At 36.3% G+C, this 23,952-nt stretch overlaps 1 protein-coding gene across 5 annotated transcripts in view; it reads right to left on the reverse strand.

The window, feature by feature from the left end:
- The window catches only part of LOC142339590 (membrane-associated protein Hem-like), a 479,910-nt gene that overhangs the window by 52,279 nt on the left and 403,679 nt on the right, over nucleotides 1-23,952 (reverse strand). For 3 of the 5 annotated variants that reach the window (XM_075389734.1, XM_075389732.1, XM_075389733.1), the window contains 7 exons: nucleotides 23,783-23,876; nucleotides 23,389-23,505; nucleotides 22,650-22,803; nucleotides 18,838-19,066; nucleotides 9,499-9,534; nucleotides 8,652-8,956; nucleotides 1,666-1,776 (listed from right to left, as the gene is read on the reverse strand). In XM_075389734.1, coding sequence (XP_075245849.1) covers nucleotides 1,666-1,776; nucleotides 8,652-8,956; nucleotides 9,499-9,534; nucleotides 18,838-19,066; nucleotides 22,650-22,803; nucleotides 23,389-23,505; nucleotides 23,783-23,876 — 1,046 coding nt within the window. Of the gene's footprint in view, nucleotides 1-1,665; nucleotides 1,777-8,651; nucleotides 8,957-9,498; nucleotides 9,535-18,837; nucleotides 19,067-19,817; nucleotides 19,975-22,649; nucleotides 22,804-23,388; nucleotides 23,506-23,782; nucleotides 23,877-23,952 lie in introns of all 5 variants that reach the window. The other 2 variants (XM_075389735.1, XM_075389736.1) reach the window with 2 other exon arrangements.

The raw sequence follows: 23,952 nt of genomic DNA on the forward strand, positions 1-23,952 counted from the left end.
ATGCAATAACCTGTTATTAAACCCCAGAGGAGCTTTTTTGACATCAAAGTCTGCAACAACTCAAAAAATGACAAACTTTTAAACAACTTGAAAAAATTAGTACAAATTATCGCGTTTATGTTCGGAGTTACAAAAGATATAGCTCTTAAAGTGGCCGTAAAAAGCAATTATGTCTTGCAAAGGACCTTTATCAACTTTATTAAACCTCAATTTCAGACTGGTCTATCAAAAAAATCCAAAAAATGACGAAAAAGTGCTAAAAATTTTATTATAGGCTCAAAAACTCCCAAAAATGACCTTTTAACCTTGAATTACGGCCTTCCCAGTAGCTTCAGCACTCTGAGTACTTGAGGGACTACTTAACGCGGGCCTCTAATGAAACTGGATGCCTGCTGAGCTTTACCTGTTTATCCCGTTTTGAAAGCTCAATGTCATGAAAACAGGTGTGAAAACATCTTACAAAAATAAAAAAGACAAGAGCACCAATACAATCCAATTCTTGGATTGTAAAAAATTAGGAGCGCTATAATAGCCGCCTGGAATTGAGGACGAGGCTATTAAAAAACAAACAAAGCATAATTTGTCAAGAAAATGCTCACTATTTTTGAAACGAACTACAAATGAGAGGTGCAAAGGATTTTATATTACACAAGGCACCGTTAAGATACCAAATTTGCCTTTGAAAATTCCGTAGCGAAGAGCGCAATTGATCTCATCCAATCAAATTCAATTGAGATAGAGCTAAAGAAATTTAGAGCAATGCAGTGGACATCACGAGTCTAAACTCAATCATATATGTACCAAATGCATTCTGAAAACTACTTCAATGATTTATTTCGTTTTGAGAACAAAAGATCTCCTAAAAATGATCATTAAAATCTTTTGCATGAACCTCTTTGTAAAAAAAGAGGGAAGAATAATGCAATTTCGCGCCGCAAAACTTTATTATCTGTTCGCAAAACAGAATCTCATTACTACTTTTGATAACTGCACTGTTAATAACATAAGTAATCTTTATCACAAATTGAAAGACTAACATACTTAACAACAGAGAGCTCGTAAAACACATGTTTGTTCTAAAAGGGTTAAATCTATAATACCATTTACGTGCATTCTACAGCACTAGCAAAAAAAGCCTGGCTTCTTTTGAAGGAAAATAAAACTTTGAGTACCATGATTGAATTTTCTGGCACACATTTTCCTTAGTCAAATTGGGGCAAAATTTACTTTTTAACGATTCCCTTAACATATGCATTCATTCAATCTTAAAATAATCTCATAATTGCAGTTTTGAAAGCAGAGTGTTAAGGACAATTTGTCCCGTTGTCTGTCCCCTCCGAGTCTCTTTATAGATTGATGTTTGTTTATATTGAGTACTTGGAGAAATTAATTCTTTCTTTCTTTTAATCGAAGTGAGGGAACTGACATAAGCCGAAAAGGCCATAAACTTAAAAATAGCCTACTGCGATCAGAAAATTTTACAAACTTGCTTAAAGCAATTAGTAACAAAGCATGCCGGATGTCAAAAAAATCCGAATAAATTCGCACCTTTGAAATCAATCTCATATTCCTTAGCCTTTATTACATGGTAATGGAAATCTCTTTTATCAGCAAATCCGTATAGGCTTTGTTGAGCTAAAGCTTTTGTAGGCAATAGGTAGATACCTGCTGAGAAGGTACTCTCTGGGTGCGAAGCTGAATCTGTTGACAATGATCTGATCACACTCGTTGATGGCAGTCACCACTTCTACCATCTCATTTGTCAATTTGTCCAGGCTGAAACAAGGAGCTGAAGCTATTTAGTCACTCATGAATACTTGTACTTAACAGCCTTCATTTACGCGGTGTCAATTCGCCTGTCCTGTTTAACTCCATAAATGAGTAAATGAGCAAAAGGAACGAATTTTTAGCAACCCTCAATTCTTTTTTTCGGGCATATCGAGAATAATAACACTGCACAACTGATTTTCTATTTTATTAGTTTTAAAGAAACTAGCTCCGCTCATTAAACATAAAACTATGTTACACGAATAAATGTATAAGCATAACCGACTGACGTCGGGCGCATTGCTCTCAAACGACCGGCGAATGGCTGACTTGAGTAGTACCCAGCCAGGGCTTAGGCATGTTATGGGGTGATTGGGGGAGGGTCAAACTCTTATTAAGAACCACCCTTCATAATATAATTACGTACCCTTAACAGTTTGGGTGAATCACATATTGAGACTGGTAAGACGCAACGCGAGAGAGCTGCTCGGCCACATAATACCCCCCGGCCTCCTGGTCTATTCACCCTGCTTTTGAGGACGAAAAGTCAGACAAAAATCGTTCACGCAAAAAATTGCATAAAAAAGACCGCGGGACTAATATAATTGCTGCAAAATTCGTTTCAGAGCAGTTCTAACTAATGTTTTGAAGGTCAGCAATAGATTTTACAAAAAGCAATTTTTCACTGCTTCTTCAGCAAAGCCTCTGCTATTCTATCATGTCTCGGACCATCTCGAGGAACAAATGAGAAATTGTCACAGAATCATGCAAGTCATCAATATACGAGCCGCGTATTTGATAATCACACAATTCTCGCAAGCATCAAAGTCGTGAATATTTATTGTCACCATCAGAGCTTAGTCATTTCTTACGTATTTTTGGGTAATTACAGAACCAATTCGGTGACTTAAACTAAAGTCTAAACTAAAGCAACTGCCACAAGTTTATACAACTCTGTACAGATCAAATTCTGTACGCAAAAAGATAATTATAGAATTATTAATAGCACACTAATACGTCGATTCAAATTTAATTTGCGTCGTTTCATTGTTTGTTGTAAGAATTAAGTAACAATGTATTTGCGTGAGGTGCAAGACCGACGAGATTTATAGATCACTTACAGACAGACATCAAACGCAGGATATCTCATGTAGAATTTTGCCAGGAACCACACACACTTCAGTGTTTCATCAACTTTTTACCGGTAATCGGAAATTACAATTATTATAAAGGACAAAAGGATCCGTTTATCCTCGAGGTAATTCTTAAACAAAAGCGAACTCACATTTCCTTTTTATGTGTCTCACTTATTGTTGGTTGAAACAACGATTTTGAAACTGGTGGAAACTGTTAGCGGTGTCCGGATTAGAACTCTCAAGGTTGCAACCATTAAATTGGGTGTTCTATTTGTAAAAGATGCATTGCAGACATTCCTGATTGCAAAGGACACTGCAGAAAATACTTAATGCTCTATCATTCAGATTTTATATTTTCATATTTGTTCCTACAAAAAGTTTAGGTTCCTGATAAACTACGAGCGCCAATAATCGTCCAACAAATTGCTCTCGAACGACAGGTGAAGGATTCGTTTAAGTTAGGTTTTTGGCCATTTAGTGTGAATCACAATATGAAAAATGAATAGCGGCCACCTCCATATGGTAGACAACATGCCCAGATTGTCCGAAAAGAGTCGCCATTTATATCCAACAACCCAGATATAGATTGAAACAAGAACAGAAATAAATTGGTTGTTGTAAAAAAAAGGTGGGTGCTATCTTGATGAAATCTTGTAGATAGGAATTCTTCTGTTCTTAATGAGAGGATAAATAGATCAGACTCAATACCAACAGATCTAGCGCCAAAGAAGATCGGACAAAAACGATCATTGCAATCGGATTGCTGGGAAATAGCCGCAAAATAGCCCTCATTAAAAAAAGGTATGAAAAATCTATAGTTGGTAATCAAACAAATCGAAATTCTGATTTTAAGGTTTTCTATCTTACTATTTCGTTAGGGTGACCTTTATTGAATTCCATTTAGATCTTACATTCTCGATTCAGACTTCATAAGGGTACAGAGGCAATTTTCTTGAATTTTCCAGAGGTCATTTTCAAATGCGACCAGAATTTGACGACACAGTTGACCTTGACACTCATGCCAAGAGTGCTACAAATGACGTCACGTATAAAAACTTCAACTGCTAGAAGAGTGCTAGAAGTTACCGAAAAACGCCGCACTTTGACTTCTTGGCGCGCGATCAAATGGTGGTAACAAAAATAGGGAGAGCTATTTAAAAAAAATAAAGTAATTACTCAGCGTCAAAATAAACTATCTGAATCTTCTTTATCTGAACAGGAATAATCAACTGAAACAATTTCTCTGATCTAGAGACCAATTTCAAGGACTAACAGCATCTGAACTATATACAAAGCAGAAAAAATACGAAAAATTGTTTTCACTTAACTTAAAATTTCCGCATTTATCTTGCTCGATACACTTCAGAGAGAAATACCACAAGCCTTAAAAAAGAAATGTGCCGTAAAAATCTAACCGCTCACAAATTAAGATAACATTTGCGAAATATGATTATTGCAGAAATTGTAAACATGAAAAATCGATTTTACCAAAAACTGGCAAAACACAAACAAATCTCTAATAAAAGGTTTCAGAGACAAATATGCTTGACGTTGAGTTCCAATTTTATACAGAAAAGTAAAATCGAAAAACTTCCAAATTAGCTTATCAGTTAAAAAAGGTAAATTTTGTCAAAATCCCTGCCCAAAATTTACCTAAAATCACCTTTAGAACCTATGTTGAAGCCTAGCAAAAACCATTCTGGTTAAAAAGAGAACAAACAAGGCACATTGTCGAATAAAAGCTGCCATTGATTCCTATAACCCCGATAAGGATTGAAACAAAAATTTTTTTAAAGCAGAGACCCCGCGACCTATTTTGATTGGCATTTGTAGACAGACATACTTCTGTTTCATAAACAGATATTACATTGACCAGTAATAAATCCATTGGACAATAAACTTGTTGCCTAAGACTAATTAGAACGACGTTCAAATACTGGGCATCTGAAACGAGCCTTTATGAGTTTATCCCGTCTCTATTTTCGATATCATTGTTTGATACTCACGCCGTCCATTTTGATGAACAACTGCTGTTTAAAAGCGTTGTGAGCAGAATGAGCGAGGTGAGAAATCAGCCAATAAAGGTCAAAAAAATTTCACGCAAAATGAGGAACAAGTAGTGATCTAAGGTAAACCAAAATGTATTCTGTCTGACGAATAAAAAAACAACAAGACAATTATTGACCTGCTATTCAAAGAACTTTCACCAACTTAACAAAAAACAAGACCTAGAACAGACAGAACCTGGATTGAGAAAACCACTCAGAAAAATATACTAGATCTAAAAACTGACAAATAGCAAAAACCAAAACTAAATTGCCGAACACTCAGAAAGCCAATTCTCGCTCTACTTTGAAATTGGAGTTGAAAAAATCACGCCCTAAAACAACTCGCTTATTCGCTCCAATTCCTAGTTCGGCATCACCTATATAACCAAAATTTCGTCCAAAAAGTTATTTCTCCAATTTGAATTCAAAAATCATGAGGAGTGCACAATTCTTTAAAACATAGCCGGAAGAACTCCGGAAACGACTAGCAGGAGGAATTTAACCATCCTAACTGACGTAATGAACATCCTAATTAATAACACTATACGCTTTGAAACAATAAGAAAATGAACAATGTAACTGCCCAGAAAAGATAAACATCTGATAAAAATTTCTTGACAAGTTGCAACTTTAAAACATCTAATGATAGGAGATCCAGCGACATATTTACTTTTCATTCAAAAAACGATTACAAAGTGACAGAAGAACAACAAAAAATTCATGTAGAGAAAATATCGATAAGGGAAAAGAAAGGATAAAACACAAAAAACTGCAAAATTTCGGAAAATTTTAGCTGTAAGTTATGCATAAATTGCCATTATGCTACTTTCGAACCCTTACTTTTAAAAAACTGTGATTACTGCTTCTGAAAAAAGTCCACCAAATACATTGCCAATTTAAACAAAAAAAGCAACGAAGAAAATGTTAGAAACTTGTTTTGACTTTCGGAAAGAACTCCAGAAAAACTCCATAAAAGAATGAAAAAAGTAGCGAAAGGTACGAAATCAGAAACTACTTCACGTTAGAAAAAACAAAAACATAGCCGGAAGAAATCCGGAACCAACTCAAAGTGTTATTCTACGAAAAATTTTGCTTTTCAAAACGATAAGTCTCCTTGCAGAGAAAACAAAGTCAAAGAACCGAAAAAATGCCAGGAAATTAACGTGAAAAATTACGAAATTTCAATTTATTTTTGACACAGTACAAGTACACATACAAACGAAATTCGTTGCATTGATGACAACCATGCAATGAAAGCTAATCACCCGAACACATTATAACTGCTAAGGCTTAATGAGCTGACAGACATCTATATTTGGAGAAAAAAAATGAAAATTGATTAAATTTCTCAAGTTTTTGTCAGTTGCAGAGAAAGAAACAACTTTGTAGCAAGACAAACTTGCATCCTTTGTAGTAAATAGAGTCAAAAGGCATAATGCTTTAATCCAATAACCAATAAATTAAAAAAAAAGCAATACAATGGGTCAAAAATGCAAAACTACGCAAAATATTTGAAAACCCTTCAAATCATAGCCAGCAGATTGCAGGAAAAAAGCCTCCGCTGACCCGCTTGATGAATAGCGGGATTGAAAAAGATTGAAAAAAAGATAAATCGGCCGCATTTCTATGTCAAAAGGTTTTTTCTTTGTCAAAAGGTGTTCTAATGCGGCGTGCAGTTTCAGTTGGAATCTAAAACTATACTTAATTCAGCTTCTAAACTGAAAGCTAATAAGCTTAATACCAATGTCACCTAGCAAACACTAATGAACTTTGGTTATCTAATTCTCAATGGCTTTATCGGTTTATCCCGTCTCTTTTGATTTTGAGCTTTTGACTTCGACAGCATTCACTACAATGCGAAATTGAATGCGTGACAGAATTTAAACTCATTTCAGTTGAAACAGTGAGTGAAGTAAGTCAGAAGTCAAACGTACGTAAAACCAAAAACGTGATCAAAAGGTAAAGCGAATTAAAAAAAGAGCGCCTAAATAATAGCCGTTGAGAGGCTGACAGCGGCTATCAATTAGTCAACAAAAATGCAAAAGAAACAGAACATAATTCAAAGGCAAAAGTGATGTTTAATTTCAACTAAGACCCCGATAATATTCGTAGAAAGTAATTATCAGTTAAAAAGTTTAAACGGCAGTTCAAGAAAATTATCAGTGCCGCACGCAAATGAAATCGCAAACAAAATAAGAAATCTAAGAAAAAGGCTAAAATCATTACTTTTTCAACAATTGATCAAGTAGAGCTGATTAGAACAATAGATCTAAGGAAATTGATAGACTGATATATGCTAGACTGCGGAGAATAAGGACAGAAACAAAAACACATGAAAAAAACTAGTTCTTGACTTTTGAAAGTTAAAAATCAAATTGAAAAGTGAAGTAAAAATCAATAACATTTCCTTGTTTAGCGTAAAATTATATAGCTATCCTCCTGTATAGATTGAAATGTAGAAACATAGTTCAAAGAATGGAATCAATAAAAAATTTTGCTAGAAATTGCCAAAAAAATTCAAAATTGCTCTTAAATTGCAGAATTTTAAATACTGAACGCCACAAAATCTTTCAATTATTTTTTAGTATAAGAAAATAAGGATTCCTGACAAAAATACTTTTTCTAGTAGTGAAATCCAAAAAACAAACAAAAAACTGCCAGAATCGGGCAATCATGTGTACAACTCTATAAAATAAAACAAATATACCTCACGATAAAAAGTGCCATTCAATGCATGAGATATCAAAGGTAAACTGCCATATGCACTGAGCCAATTTTTGAAAATCTTTAATATCCAAAAACGAAAAATTTATGCCAAAAATGGATTTAAGAATTGGGAAATACGCGCTCAAAAACTGGCCCAATTGGACGAAAAACGGCTGAAAATGGTTATCTATACGCGGAATTCTGTCAAAAAATACTTTTCAAAATCGAAAAACCATGCCCTGATCGAAGCTCCTGATCAAAACACATCTCTCGCTCAGAAAAAAATTAGTTTACACGGCAATTTTACTTTTAGGTCAAAACGCCGTCTGAACGAATAGGACTTCTGGTTTAAAAAAACCTTCAGAAAACCAATACTCCTCTTTGAGCCGTAAAAAAGACCGATAGAAAACCAACACTCGTCTTCGAGATGTAAAAACCAAGAGCACCGCAATATAGCTCCGCTCAGGTTACAGCGTCGCAGCTAAAAAAAGGACCACAATATTCTTCGAGTCATAAAAAGCCAGCGCCCCTAAACAACTGGAACTCTTTGAATCGGAAAATAAAGGAGAGCTCCTAAATAATAGCAGTCGAGAGGTTGACGGCGTCTATTAACAACCTCTTGGGCTATTAACAAAAATTTTAGGTGCAGAATTTCCTGTATTAAATACATTGCAACAAAATAATCCTCGAATCGTAAAAATAGGAGCTGAGATGACGGGCGCAATTAAACAAAGAAAAGGCCGGATGTGGATCCACATAATGCAATGCGACTCAGATGTTATTCGTTGGGACAATTTCAGGTCAATTTTTGCTGGATGTCGGAGCTAACATAATCAAATACGAATAACATCTATGTTAGCTCGGACATCCAGCAAAAACTGACCTGAAATTTTCCCAAACCCAGGCTGGAGATAAGTTGCCAACCCACAAAGAAATTCGAAAGGTAGGGACAGAAAATGAATACAGCGTCAAATGAGAATTAGATTTTACAAACTCGGTGATCTGCTTGTCTCTCCTCTCCCGCGCACTCTCAGATCCAGGCATCGGTTTATCTTGCAGAGCCGCTACAGGTGGCGCTCCAGCCACATTCTTTCTCTTAATAGTTCCTCCCCCGGGTGCCGACGTCACACTAGGAGTCACCGCACTCATTCCATAATGTGGAGCGTGTTTTGGCAGCAATTGTTCACTCAGAGCTTGATGTTGTTTGCAGACCTCCCGGATGCAAAGACATGCTTTTTTGCAGATCTCTTCAAGCAGGCTGTTGCAAGTTGTTAACGAGAGTTCACTCACATGTTCTCGCTGAAATGATCGAAAGATAGCTTCAAGTTGACTTTATTTGGAGCACTTGGAGTTGCAGATAGATATTACAGTTTAAGTCTTAGTAATATTGATTTTGAAGTGTTAATTGGCAACAAACCTTGATAAGATTAGTGCAAGCTATATAAACCATTGCTGCTTGTATTAGAAAAGTTATTTATTATTACCATGAATCATAAAAATGTGTTTCCTTTCGAACCCGTAAGGCCCTCTCCAGAAAATTTTTACAGTTACTACTACTACTACGGACAGCTATTGCGGCTTCGCAGAGGTGTAGGGTACTTCATGATTGATCAAATAAGAGTTTGGTCTGGTCCTATATAATTTAAAAACAAAAATCTGTTATTTTAGTCGCAGCAAATGGACATCATCATGATTATGACTTCAATAAGTGAGCACAATTTGCAACACAAAAAAAATACTTCTGACGTTTCTGCTTTTGACAGACACTTTCGGAATGAGTTTTATTTTGGATATGAATTCGGCATATGATAACGAAATTAATACTGATGTATTTGGTTTACCAGTTTTGTTACTTCCTGCCATGCGCGAGTCATTTTCTGAAAATCCACAGAGCATGAAAAACTTCATGTATATGAAACAGCGTGCTGGGGAAAAATAAGGGAGAAGAAATGGGGAAGAATTATAAACTAGGCCGAAACATTTATGCCCTGTCAGTTCAGCCCGATCACTCTTTCCTGCAGAAATGCTGGAATGGTGCATCCTAATTGTTGTGATAAACTTATTAAATAGCAATTCGTTGCTGTTTAATAAGTTCTATTCAGTTGTAGTTGGCGACGAATCGGATAAGACTTGGGGCCCAAATAACTGGGATTTTAGAGATCCGATTAGTGTATTCCCCTTATGGTTCTAATTATTGGTGCGAGTTGCGTTAACAGAGCCGTCACACGAACCCCTTACATTCTTCTCAAGCAGTACAACATTCTAGGACATACTTATTCAAAATCAGGTCTGAATTTAAATCATAGAAGCGGCGCTGGCCTCCATCTGCAACAGCTACTCGAAAAATCGCCTTTAAAACAACGAAATGACATAATAATCTGGCATGATCTCCTTAATAATTCAGTGACAGCACACAAGAGCAACAGAAACAATCCTTTATCTGTCAACGAATTGAAACATATCCTGACGAAATACAGCGATCAAATAATAGGCCTCGTTTGCTGTAATCGTTTTGGGGCACCCGATCTTTTCAATAGTCTGTGCGATCTGAAAATTGCTCCTGTTATTAGTGTGAGACGTCATTTGATTTCCACAAGAAAGAAAAAGTCGCAGTATTATAAAGCAGAACTAGACCGAATTCATCCGGCATCACGAATTGAAGTGAATTTGCTAAGAACAGTTATTCAGCACCAACGTACATTGAACAAATTAATCTTGAAGAAAAGATCAAAAACCAGAAAGAGGAAAAATAAGAAAAAATCAACGAAAGATTTTTTTTAATGCTCTTCTGTTGGTTTGCTTGTCAGTTCGGCTTCTTAGCTTCGATCTCTGGGGCAACTTTTGAGATTTCATTATCTTGGAGCTGCCGTCTGAGATCGTTGCTGAGCGATTGTCTCTGTGGTGCTATAAGTGAAGTCATTTTTGCTTAAATTTTTTTGTGAAACGCTCAACAATAGTGAATGCTTCCTTAGTAATCTGATATTTTGCTTAATCAACACAGGCGTTTTTGAATTTTAGATATCTTAAAGCAGCTAAAGGCAATGAAGTTTACATTCTATTCGACTGAAGTGTAAATACTAAATTCTACTATTCTGCTTACTGTTCGTGTTTATTCTGCATACATTTTTTTTGTTTTGTTCTTTGATTTTGTAAATTTATGTAATCTGTCCTTAAATTTGAGCTTCGGTAGTCGACTAGAATTCCTCTAATGATGTCAGAAGATACAAATTCTGTTGGAAATAAAGTTCAAATGGATGGGAGCGCAATCAACGCGACAGTCCTGGAAGGCAAAATTGCGCAAAAGTTCTCTGAAGCAATGCCCGAACTCAGATTTCATGGAGAAACACCAATTAGAAATGGTAAAGACCTTGATACTCCCGTTGCAAAAAGTGTTAAAAGGAGCTGTGCTGTTCTTAGTCCGGCGGAAGAGGCACATCCAGATGTGAATTTAGAGAAGACAGTAGAATCAAGCATTAAAAGATCAATTGATAACTTAGTTCCGTGTATACTTGAAACGATTAGGACCGAACTGCGCAATACTATCAGCGAGGTTGTCGATGCCAAAATAAGTGATCTAAGAAATGAACTCGATGGCAAAGTCAACTTGGAAGCTACCAAATCTAAACTAAAAACTCTGTCTGAATCTGAGCTCTTGGAAACTTATAACAGAAGAGATAATATCAAAGTGCTTGGGTTATCTCCATGTTCTACTGATGGTAAAGAAAATTACCAACAGACATCGAAGTTAGTTGTTGATGTTGCAGCGGACATCGGTATGAATTTGAAGGAGGAGGACATCTCAATTGCGCACCGTCTGCCGTCAAATTCCGAAAGAAAACCTATTATAGCTAAATTTGTGCGCAGGGTAACAAAACTTGACTTCATGAAAAAGAAAAGAAACTTGGCGCAATCGGAAACTTACAAAAACGTCAAAGTATTTGAAGACTTGAGTAAAGCGAGAGTTAATTTTATCAACTTGATGAAGGCAGATGATAGAATTAATTCAGTATGGTCAAGGGAGGGCACTTTATTTTATGAGTGGAAATACGACAATTTAGCCTACAAAATTCATGGTTTGTACGAAGGTGGAATTGATCTCAATTACAGCATAGAAAGTGTACTAAATTGTTTCAATTCCTTTATTCCACCACCACGCGCAGATATCAATAATCAAAATTTTCGTCAGCCAAATTTGTCACATGACAAACAGCAAACCCACCATGTTTCAGCGATGCCCTCAAATTGTCCAAAGATCCGGACAAAGATCTTTTTTTCGTCCCCATTACTGAAACTTCTATACATAAAAGCAACACAAAAACTATGACTATCCTCAATGTAAATGTTAGATCTCTTAGAAAAAATTTGTTAAACCTAGAAGCTTTTATTTATAATCTGGATGAACAACCTGATGTAATTTGTTTAACTGAAACCTGGCTTTCAGAAACAGATTAAATTTCCAACTATCTTGTTACTGGATACAATGGTTTTGTAGCCATGAATAGGGATTCTAAAGGGGGTGGAGTTATGTTGCAATGTAACAAATTTTGCAATATTACAACGGAAAGCAAGATCGACTTTCAGGAAGCTCTTTGTGTAGATATTTGCAAAAATAATCAAACGTTTAAAACTATAGTTGTATATAACCCACCACACTCGAACAAAGTTGAATTTGTCAATATGATGGATAAGTTGTTAGAAAATCTAAGTTCGAGCAACAGGTCAGTCATTATTTGTGGCGATATGAATTTGGATACTATGAAAAATAATTTGCTGAGCAGAAATTTCTTGAACAGCATTACAGCAAATGGTTTCTGTATTTCCTCTCCCGAACCAACACGTTCAACTAATGAGTACAGTTCTTGCTTAGACCATTTCATTTATCAAAATTTGGGTAAGCATGTTTCTGTAGAAGTCATAGAACATCAAAATTTTACTGATCATAATCCCGTTATTCTGACATGGCGAACAAGTGAAGATATAAATAAAAATGATTTAATGTTCCGAGATACCAGCTTTGTAAAAAATCAGGATGCTGTGAGCCGTTATAAAATGGCATTGGAAGCACATCTCAACAAAAACAGTGACATTATTTACAAAAGTGTCGATCCTTGCAACGCTTTTTCCACATTTAACCAACTGTTTCTTAAAGTGACAGAAGACTTTGCTCCTTTAAAAAGTGTCGAAAATAAACAAAAAGTTCCGCAGTGGTTTGATAATAGGTTAAAAAATTTACGTCAAAAAAGAAACCATGCTTATTATAAATATAAAGAAAACAAAAATAACAATGACCTGCTGAAGAAATTTAAAGAGTGTAGAATAAGGCTGGAAAAGCAATTAAAATTGCGCAAAAAACAATTCTATCTAAATTCTTTCCAAAAATGTTTAGGAAACTCTAGACAGACTTTCAAACTACTCAATGAGCTTAAAGGCAAATCATATAAATCAAAGAATTTTCCAATCCTAAGCAGCTGTTATCAGAAGTTTGATGGGCCTTCGGATAAAAATAATGCAAACGAGTTCAACAATTTTTTTGCTTCAATCGGACATCAAGTCAGTAGGCACCTAAATAAAAGTTTCCAACCTTCTTTTCCTAGACACCAATGCTCCATGTATCTTTACAAAACTACTGCAAGAGAGGTGGGGGATATCTTAACTAATCTTGACAACAAGTCATCCTCAGGTGTTGATGATATAAGTAACATACTAATCAAATTATCGTCAGATGTCATCAACCCCTACCTAGTGTTTCTGATAAATTTTTCATTTGACAAAGGTATTTTTCCAAAAGAACTGGCTCGAGCAAGAGTTCTTCCACTGCACAAAGAGGGGTCTAAACTTGACCAAAATAATTATAGGCCAATTTCACTTCTTGTAGTTTTCAGTAAAATTTTTGAAACAGCTATGTACAATCGCGTGTACCAATATTTTGAGAAATTCTCTTTATTTTATAAGAAGCAGTTTGGTTTTAGATCTAAACATAGTACAGTTGATGCACTAGTTGAGCTAACCGAAACTGTTCGCATGAGACAACAACATTCGACCATAGTTAGTTTCTTTTTGGATTTAAAAAAGGCGTTTGATACTATCAATCATACATTTCTTTTGGAAAAACTAGAGAGATATGGAATTAGAGGCAACTGCTGGAACTGGTTTAACTCTTATCTGAGTAATAGAATGCAGCAAGTTGTAATTAATGCTACTTCTTCTGATTGGTGCGAAATCAAAAACGGTGTTCCTCAAGGATCGATTTTGGGCCCTCTTCTTTTTTAAATATAAATAAACGACCTTCCTTTAGTCTGTAAAAATGTTGAAGTTTTACTTTTTGCTGACGACACTAACATAGAAGCAGTTGGGTGCTCTGTTGAAAATATAAAGTCAGATTTAGATAGCATAAACTTCTGGCTTGAGAGTAACAAGCATGTCCTTAATCTTAGTAAAACAATTCAACTTAACTTGAAAAAAGGCCCGGAAAATCTTAGTTTCCAATTGAACAAAACTGACATCAAAGTTGAGCATTACTGTAAATATCTTGGGGTAAAAATAGATAATAAGTTCTCCTTTCGGGATCATATAGATCATGTGCAAAGTAAGCTAAGTAAACAATGTGGTATACTAGCAAAACTCAGACATTATGTTCCTCGGAATCAACTAATTTCTTACTATAATTTGAATGTGACACCACTAATTCAATATGGTGCCTTGGTTTATGGTTGCTGTACCTACTCAGCGCTTCTACCGATCTACCTATTGCAGAAAAAAATTTTAAAAGTAATATATTTTAGAAAAAAAGGCGATCACTGCGACGATATTTTTATGAGGCACTTGTTGTTGACTATCTACGAGTTACACATATACGAATTAATTAAATTTGTTCTGAAATCAATCAATGGTCTACACCAGCAATATTTCTGCAATAATTTGTTTCAATTTAAATCGAACGACCGGAAAACCAGAAGTGGGATTCTTAACTTGCTAAAGGAACCATTTTGTAGGAACTTGCTAAAGGAACCAAGAAGTTGGAGCGCAATTCAATACGTTTTAGAGGCGCTAAACTATATAACAAATTAAAGATAATGCAGATAATTCCCGCTAATTTAGAGAATGGTAGCCAAGCTGAAGTGACAAATTTCTGTCATAAATTGAAAAACTCATATCTGGTGTCAAACTACGAGCTAATTAGATTCGTTTTTAACTGAAGCGAACAACAATGTTGAACATGTGCTACTCTAGTTTGTTGAATTGATGTCCTATCTGAATAATTTGTTAATTTGTTCTATATTTTGCATGTATTGAACGAAGGTTTATCAAGTCATTGTTGTCAGTAATTTATTGGGCAAATTGAAAAAGAAGATCGCTCTGATCTCGTTATTTGTCCACGTTGCTTGTTTATTATTCAACAACGAAATTAATTCTTTCTTTCTTTCTTTCTTTGGTGCCGTTGCAAAACAAAAATTATTCGTTTCCGATGAAAATTCGACACGTATAATTTATTCGTTAGTTCTCACTAGTGATAGTTCAATTGTAGTCAGTCGTATCAACTGGGTTAATTTACTGCTGAAAAAAATCAAAAACTCGTATGTCCTAGCAAATTTCCCTCATTTAGATGTAACTACTTTTTGGCCCTCATTTTGATTTCGATTTTAATGAGACCCATGGAGAGAAAATGGAATTTACGTTAAAAAAATAAAATTGCTGATGCATGGAGGTTTATAGAGAGTACGTCACTGAGCTCCATGGTTAGATAAAAGATTTTCAGCGCCTCCATTTAAGTAACTAACATGGCTCTTAGAGAACTGCTCAGCCTTCGGGCTTTACCAGCTATCCCGTTGGTCAGACGAAGTTCGCTGGTCCGACGAAGAAACGATCAGCACAAAAAACCGCACAAAAGAGACCTGCATAACTTGAAACATAGCCGGCAGATTGCCGGAAAATAGCCGCTCTTGACGCGCCAGACGCACATCAAGATTGAAACAGAAAAAAAGATGAGATTGAAATTGACAAAAATTTTTCCTTAAGTTTCAAAAAATTGTTCTAATTCAGTGAGCAGTTTCAGTTACATTCTAAACTAATACTTACTTCAGCTTCCAAATTGAAAGGTATTAAGCTTAATGCTAATATTAGCTAGCAATCGCTCCAATGAACTTTGATAACCTAATGCACCATAACTTAATGACCGGGCTTTATGGGTTTATCCCGTTTCTTTTGTAAAACGGACTTCTGTAAAACGAAAAATGTGATCAAAGGGTAAAGCGAATTGTAAAAAAGGAGAGCGTCTAAATAATAGCCCTTTAAAAGGCTGACGGCGGCTACTAAAAAATGTTAGAAATTTTATTTGCGAGCAATTAAACCGACAAAAAAGGTCAAAATATGACTCAAATCAACCATTTTAGTTACCTTGAAGATAACCGACTAACGTCGGGCGAAATGCTCTCAAACGACCGTCGAGCAGTTGACTTCGATAGTAGCCAGCTGGGGCCTAGGGATGCTAGCATTGGGAGGGTGGGGGCTCAAGGGTTGGGTGATTGGGAGGGTTGGACAAAAGGAGTGGACGAGGTGGTGGAGACAGCAACAAGCACAACAAATACTAGCAAAACGGATCTTTTCCGTCTGTGCCCCCCATAACGTTATCCGCCCCCAGTTACAGAGCACGTGCGATTACACAGTAAAACATACCCGGCAGATTGCCGGAAAATAGCCGCCGTTGATTCCAATAAGCATGACTGGGATTGAAATAACAGAAGATATTGAAAAAAAAAGATTTTCGTACAAAAACATTTTTTTAAGTCCGATTTATTTTGATGGCATTTCGTAGTTGAACATACTTCTGTTTCTTAGAGAGAGGCTACAGGGGCTACTATCAATAACAATCAGCATTAGAGAGAGGTAACTAATACTTATAGGACCGACGTTCAAATAGCGGGCATCTAAAATTGGGCTTTATGGGTTTATCCCGTTTCTATTTCTGACTTCAATTTTTTATACTGACTGTTCATTTTGAATTGCTTTGCTGAGCAACTGATGTTCAAAATCACTTTTAGCAGAATGAGAGAAGAGAGAAACTAGCCTAGAGAAGTCAAAAAGATTTCACGCAAAATGTTGAAAAGGCGGCAAAATGAGGTAAAGCGAAACATTTTTTTATTCGACGAAGTAAAAAAACATAGCAGGACAAGTCCTGAAATACAATTCAAAGAATTGAATGAAAAACTTAGAAGTACTCTACCTGACCAGCAGATCACGTGCACAAAGCCAGCGAAAACAGGAACAAAATCATCTCCAAAAAACTGAGAAATTAAAACAATAAAATAACTGAACAAAAATAAACTCATTGCTAAAACTCTAGAAGCTTTTATCCCTAAGGCAAAATTTGATCTCTTTAAGTATACCTATTTCAAAAATATGTTCCAAACCAATTTTTGTTTCTGAAATCGGCCCAGTATTATATCTGCAATAACTGAAAGAAATTCATTGGCCCTTGAAGATTGGTTAACTCGAAAATGACCGAAAAATTAAAAAAAAAAAGAAATCAATTGCAAGTTTTAATGAAATGTTACGGAAAATCGTGATATTAAAACCTTCCGAATCGTTTCTGTGTATCTAGAGGCTATTAGACGCCATCCCGCAACCCAATTCCAAGCCTCCAAAAATTCATGGGTTCAAAGACCGATTGCCAATAATTTTTTGAAAAAATTTCAAATTTCAATAAATAGAAATTCTTTCAAATAAAATATAGAAAACCATTCACTTGCCCCCTAGCAACTTCTTAAAAACGAACTATCAAACCTTGGATGAGGTTAGTTGGCTACTGAGGTGAGAAAAACTGACTAAAAGGCAAATGTTTTGGAAAAGCTTTAAAAAATTGGAAATTTTAATCAAGAAATTTCTAACATTCGAAAAGTTAAATTGTTGAAAACAAATCCATTGAAACTGACAACCATGCAGTAACTTTCATCAGACCGTGGAATAGGTTTTTTGGTGCTTGAGAATGGACAAATACGAAAAACTGACAAAAACATTAGAAAACCTTGAAAAGAATTGCAAATTTTATCAAAAATGTGCTAAAATTTGAGACATTATAATGTTGGAAACCAATCCGTTGTTACTAGAAACTATGCAGTGCCCTATTATCAAACCTCGAAGGAGATTCCTTGCCCCTGAAGGTGGAAAAACTCAAAAAATGACAAAAATTTTCAATAAAACTTGAAAAAAAATGCAAAAATTAGTATCATTTTGCGTGTTTGTGTTTGTAGTACCAAAACATATAGCACATAAAATAGTCATAGAAAATAAATTTGTCTCGAAAAAAGCCTTCGTCAACTTTTAAAAACTTCAACCTAGGACTAATCAAACAAAAAACTTAAAAAAAATCACAAAACATGAACAATTGCAGCATTTTGAGCCCAAAAACTCCTAAAAACGACCTTTTAACCTTCTATTAAGGCCATCCCAGCAGCTGTTCCACTCTAAGCACCTGAATGACTACTAAAGCACTCTTTGGGCCTCTAATGAAACTTAATGCCCGCTGGGCTTTACCTGTTTATCCCGTTTTGAAAGATCAAAGTCATTGAAAAACGTGTGAACACATCTTAAAAAAAACACAGCGCCCCAATACAATTCAAATTCTTTGAATTGTAAAAAAAAATAGGAGCGCTATAATAGCCGGCTGAGAAGATGAGGGCGGCTATTAATCATTATGTAATTATATGGCACGTGCAACTGGGGGTTGCAAATAATATGCGCCCACTAAGCTGGGGGCATAAACGGAAAAGATCCAGCAAAAACTCAAAAAACCACTAAGATTTTTTTTTTTAAAAACGAACAACCGTATAAGTCAACCTACTCGATTTTTTGCTCCCTTTACTATTTCAGTGTGACCAAAATCACCGCTCTAATTTGACTTCTCACTGACGTGAAAAAGCCGAAAAAAGCGTGAACAGATCTTAAAAAAAGACAGCGCACCAATAATTCAAATTCTTTGAATTGTAAAAAAAAAGGAGAGCGCCTAAATAATAGCCGTTTGAGAGGCTGACGGCGGCTATTAATCAGCGGACAACTGCTGCACGTTTAAGAGCATATAGTCAGCCTACATTAAAGTCAGCGTGGTATTAATATTCTAACGACAATTATCTCGACAGATTAGCCCTTTTGACAAAACAGCGGCTGTATAAAAAGATTAAACTGACCTCTATAGGCACATACTCTGCCACAGGTGCAATTAAGTTAGTGAAGTGGGCACACAGCATTGGGAATGCGATCACGTGACTAGTTAGGTGGTTGGTGTTAATCTGGTTAGTTAACTGGGCCGCTTGCACTTGGGCAGACTGCTTGCTAGTGAGGTGTTCGCTTAGCTCCGGCGGTGCAGGTGTCCACAGCAGCGCTTGGATGTGTGCCGTGAACATATCCAGGTGCGAGCTAGAATCAACCCAGTGCTTGCACAACACAATCAAGCAAATCAAACAAAGTTTTTCACGCAAGCAAATTCATAATTCTTAGGATTTATTATTACTTGAGTATGTAGCCTGTGGACTATCACAAGAAACCAGGTAACAGACCTCCGACTCCTTGCATTTCGATGACACCTTTGAATACCGAATCCGAATACAGAAATGGAGCTCACAAAAAGCACCAAGGCCCAAGTGTCTCAAAATTAAATCAGGTTACTCGATTTCTATAAGACCTAATAATTGAGCTATTTTATGGTCCTTTTAAAATAGGAAAAATTATGGGAGGGTTTAAATCTATTCAGGAACTAAAAACAAGCTGTTTCCAGCAGTCTCTCTCAAGTTTTGCAGAAGTTGAATGGCTTCGATGTTTGATTCTATCTCAACAAATTTCAGGGAGGTGGAAAGGGGGGGTTTTTTATTGCACAGAACACGTTTGAGCATGGAGGAGCTGTTAGTGTCTAAATGAGCGCTTTCTTATTACGAATAGTAAATTAGGAATCATTACGGGTTGATCTCTGTTAGGACATTTTAGCTTCACTGGACAAAAGCTAGCGTGTTAGACAGACCAAACTTGTGGAACAGAGCATACCACCAAAACAACTCTTAATCGTCAAATTCTCGTTAATTGTGAATAAAACAACCAAATATTTGCAACAATTGAGTGTCAGTAAGAACCGCATGCTCATATTTATTTTCAACCACTAAGGCCAAAATCGGACCTCTTCAAGACATATTTGGGGTCCCCCCAAGGTTGCCGGTCGATCGGGATCGAACGAGATCATCGTTAGGAGTTGAGGGAATACAACGCAGTAGGAGGGTGCTTCGTGAAGTGTTTGCATGAACACTTTCTCCAGCACTAAACTACTGGAGCTTAAGCTGAAATATTTATCAAAACCTCATTAAAAGAGTTACTTTAAAAGATGAAACAAAAACTTGCGATTCATTTGCGAAGAACTTTAACATAAATCGCAGTTGCAAATCAGTTTCACATAAATCAGTTGCAAATCACATAAATGTGAAACCATAGAGAGTTAAGCCTGCTCAGACCTTCCATTTTTATGAGCTAAAATATTGTTTAAAAAAGATTTTTCAAACCCACTTATTATAGCGGATCTATAATTTCGATTAAAAAAAACATAACGTGAGGTAATAATCTTAAAAAAACTCAGTATATTTCATATATTATCTCCAAATTAATACTCAGTTGGTGTAATCCTTCGACACAGTCAACCAGTATTTAGCAAACAGCTGGTCAGAAAATAGCCGAGACAGCTTCGTAGATCTGCAGTCTGAAAAAGATAGTAAAAATCAGACTAGAAAAAAAACTTTTTATTAAATGCCGAGAACTTATATTTGATAAAGAATCTGTATACCTTTTTACTGCACGCACGCAATTCAGTCAAAAGTGAATGAAAGAAACATAACCAACTAACATCGGGCGAATTGCTCTCAAACGACCAGCGAGCGGTTGGCTTCGTCAGTTGCTAGCCACAGTTTAGTGAGGCTAGCTTTAGCTTAATGAGGTGCACCGGGAGCTGATGGGGGCAAGTGGAAGGGGGCAACGGTGGAAGGGTTTTTTGACTGCACGGTGTCCCTGCGGCCTGATCGATGTGCCGGTGTAGTGATTTGGGGGAGGGGGTGAAAAGAGAGGGAGCTGACGTGGGGGGGGGGGGGGGGGGGGGGGGGTTTAAGAGCCGCTCATCACACCATAAGAATAAGACTTAAAAACAGTTTCTGTGAATGTGTGAATCGCATACTTGGAGACTAGTGAGCTGAAAGGCTCTAAGAGCACTTAATGCCCGCTGGACTACCTCTTTATCCCGTTCGTTTTTGAGGATGAAAAGTCAAATGGATCAGACCAAAAATTGGTCAAGCGAAAAATCGCATTAAAAAAGACCGACAGGTCTAATATAATTGCTACAAACTTCGTTTGAGAGCAGTTAAACAAAAAGCAGATTTGAAGTGATTGTGACGTCATATGGTCGTAACAAAAATCTCGACAAAATAAAAAAACATAGCAGGACATGTCTTGATCTACAATTCAAAGAATTATCATTGACTCAACAAAAACTAGACCAAGAATGGACTATGAATGGATTGGGAAAACCATAAAAAAACGACCAAAAAATCGAAGAAACAGTAAAAATCGAATTCAAATTAACGCATGAGAACAAAAAAACCAAAGCGAGAACGGATTTCTATTCAAGCACCGAGTTCTCACTCAACTTGAAAATTAGAGCGAAAAAAATCACACCAAAAAACCACACCTGTTCCACTTCCTGTTTCGGCTTGACAAAAATCATCACTTCAATTTGACTTCAAAAACCATGAAGATGTGTGAACAGATCACAAGAACAGCGAGCGCCCCACTACAATTAAAATTCTTTGAATTGTAAAAAAACAGGAGAAGGCCAATAATAGCCAAAGTTATCGTTTTGGGGCCATTAAAAAGATTCCTATGAAAATTACCGCAGTGGTTCACGGTCTCGCAAAACAAAAGTTACATTTAACAAATACATAACCATCCATCTCATGGCCAATAAAGTTAATCTGCCTCATCTCATACTCAAATGAATTTTCCTGCTTAAGACATCAAGGACTGGAAATCAACGAGCACCAATGGTACGGATAATTTACCTCCGAAAACAATGTGAACAGCAACTATTGAAGCCGCCTAAATATAGAGCCTCTAATACTCCACCTGTTTCGTATTTTTCTCCTCCTCTAAATGTAAATTTCCTATTGTCGTACCAAAATACTCAAAGAAGTATTATAAACAATCTCTTATACTAAGTATACCAGGAACTAAGAGCCCTAGAAGCATTGTTCTTGTAAGTTTCTGAAACACAACCGGCGTTTATATGAATGCCCGATAGCACTAATAGACACACCCTTGTAGGTATGTTATATTCTTACAAAACCATAGGATTCTTCAAGTATTTAAACCACCGGATGCACATATAGCCAGTAAAAAATTGAATGAAAACAATTACAGGCCAATTTCACAACTTATTGTCACGCCCCTAGCGTAATGAAAAAAAAAGCTTTACGTATTCATGTACTGGCGGTGAAAGCATTCAAATATTAGCATGGAAAAAATATTGTGAAAAAATGCTCGTCAGGGTACAAATACGCCAAGACAAGGAGCATCAGAACATAAAACTAAAAATCCTAACTTATCGTCATTAATTCTGAAGTTAATCGTCATTCAAAAATCTAACTCATTTACTTTGGAATCCATCACTTATCTCTAAAACGAACTACCGACCGACCTTCAATTTCCAAAGTCATTACTTGGGAAATTCTTAAAAAAGAAGAACACAAAAAATGACCAAGTCAGAAACTTTGGTCGCAATTCAAATCGCGAGATGTCATGACAACTCTCACATCTCTATGATCATATGTCTAATAACAAAATTTTTCCGCTAAAACAACGAATTGCACCCTTACTACTAGCCCGCAAAGCTAATATCAATTAAAAGGAAGTTGTTCTCATCCTACTCAGTATATAAAAAAAAATGATCAGTGAGACTAGTGAACAAATAACTTACAAGAATATGGACATATCGGAGACTTGGTTGAGGACGTTGTCAAGGTAGTCTACCATTTTGGAGGAGAATGTGATGCCGAACATGGCCTTAGTCACTCTGCACGCCACATCCTGCATTCTGCCATACGCACTAGGAGCCATGCCCATTGTGCCACCTGAAATCAAACAGCCCAACTGTTGAACAAATCCATAACCATAGGGTTGGTCTATATCTTTTGTAAAAACCACAATTGTTATACTATCGGAAAACATGGCTGGCAAATTGCCAGAAAATAGCCTCAATAGCTTCATAGATCTGTAGTCTCAAAAAGAAGGTAAAAAAGACAGACTAAAAAAAGAAACTTAATCTTTTCATTAAGGGCTGAGATGTCAAAATTTGATTAAGAATCTGTATAACTTACTGCTGTTTCTATTAGCTGCTCTTAAATAACCTTCAATTAGACTGACAAGCACTCATTTGACCTTATCTCTTTGAGTTAAAGCAAAGAAAAGTCAATTTCAGAGTGTGGAAGTCATTTTTGAGAGTGCGGTAAGTCACGTGTGACCAAAAATTGTGCTTCGCTGCTATTAATCAATAGTTTCAGTTTATCATATTGAGTCAAGTTCCAGGACCTGTTTTCCTCTGAAAATGATAATAACTTCTGGTGCAGAAAATCCCACTAAAACTTCTTTTTATCCCTCGGAGTTTTTTCTTTTTTATCACACGGAATAAATTTTTATTTACAATGAGGCTAGCGTACCTTGAGACATGAGTCCGAGGAACCCAGTCCTCTTGTCCTGTGGAATATCTCCCAAGTAAGTCTGTAATCTGATCCAGTCCAGTCTAATTCCCTGGAAGTCTTCCCATTCTGTGGTGGCTAAAACCCAAATCTAGTTTAGACATAACACTATCCAAAACATAACACTATCCCACAAATGGTCGTTTCTGTCGCATTTCATTATATTGTAAGAACCCCCTTGAATATTCTGTTATTTCATTACAACACATTTGTTTAGGTAAACCATACAGGCCCACTAAGAGGTGGCGATGCTGGGTTCCAAATAAGACCTCGACCTTTCCTATCTGTGTGACCTATTTAGGAGAAGCATTGATCACAGAAAGAAAATGACAATTTTGCGATATTAAAGGCTTACCAGCACTTTGATCAGTGGGAGGAGGAAGCGACTTGATCCTGTTTATGATGTCCGAAAAGATTGTAGTCTCATGTTCCGGAAGGGGAGGCGCTTGCTAAAACAACCCACAATTATCACATTAAAAAATGTTGAAAGATCGCAGGTGCCATTATTAGAACTATAGGGTGTAG

This window comes from Convolutriloba macropyga, chromosome 5, assembly GCF_964194025.1.
Source record: "Convolutriloba macropyga chromosome 5, txConMacr16.3, whole genome shotgun sequence".
Lineage (NCBI taxonomy): Eukaryota > Metazoa > Xenacoelomorpha > Acoela > Convolutidae > Convolutriloba > Convolutriloba macropyga.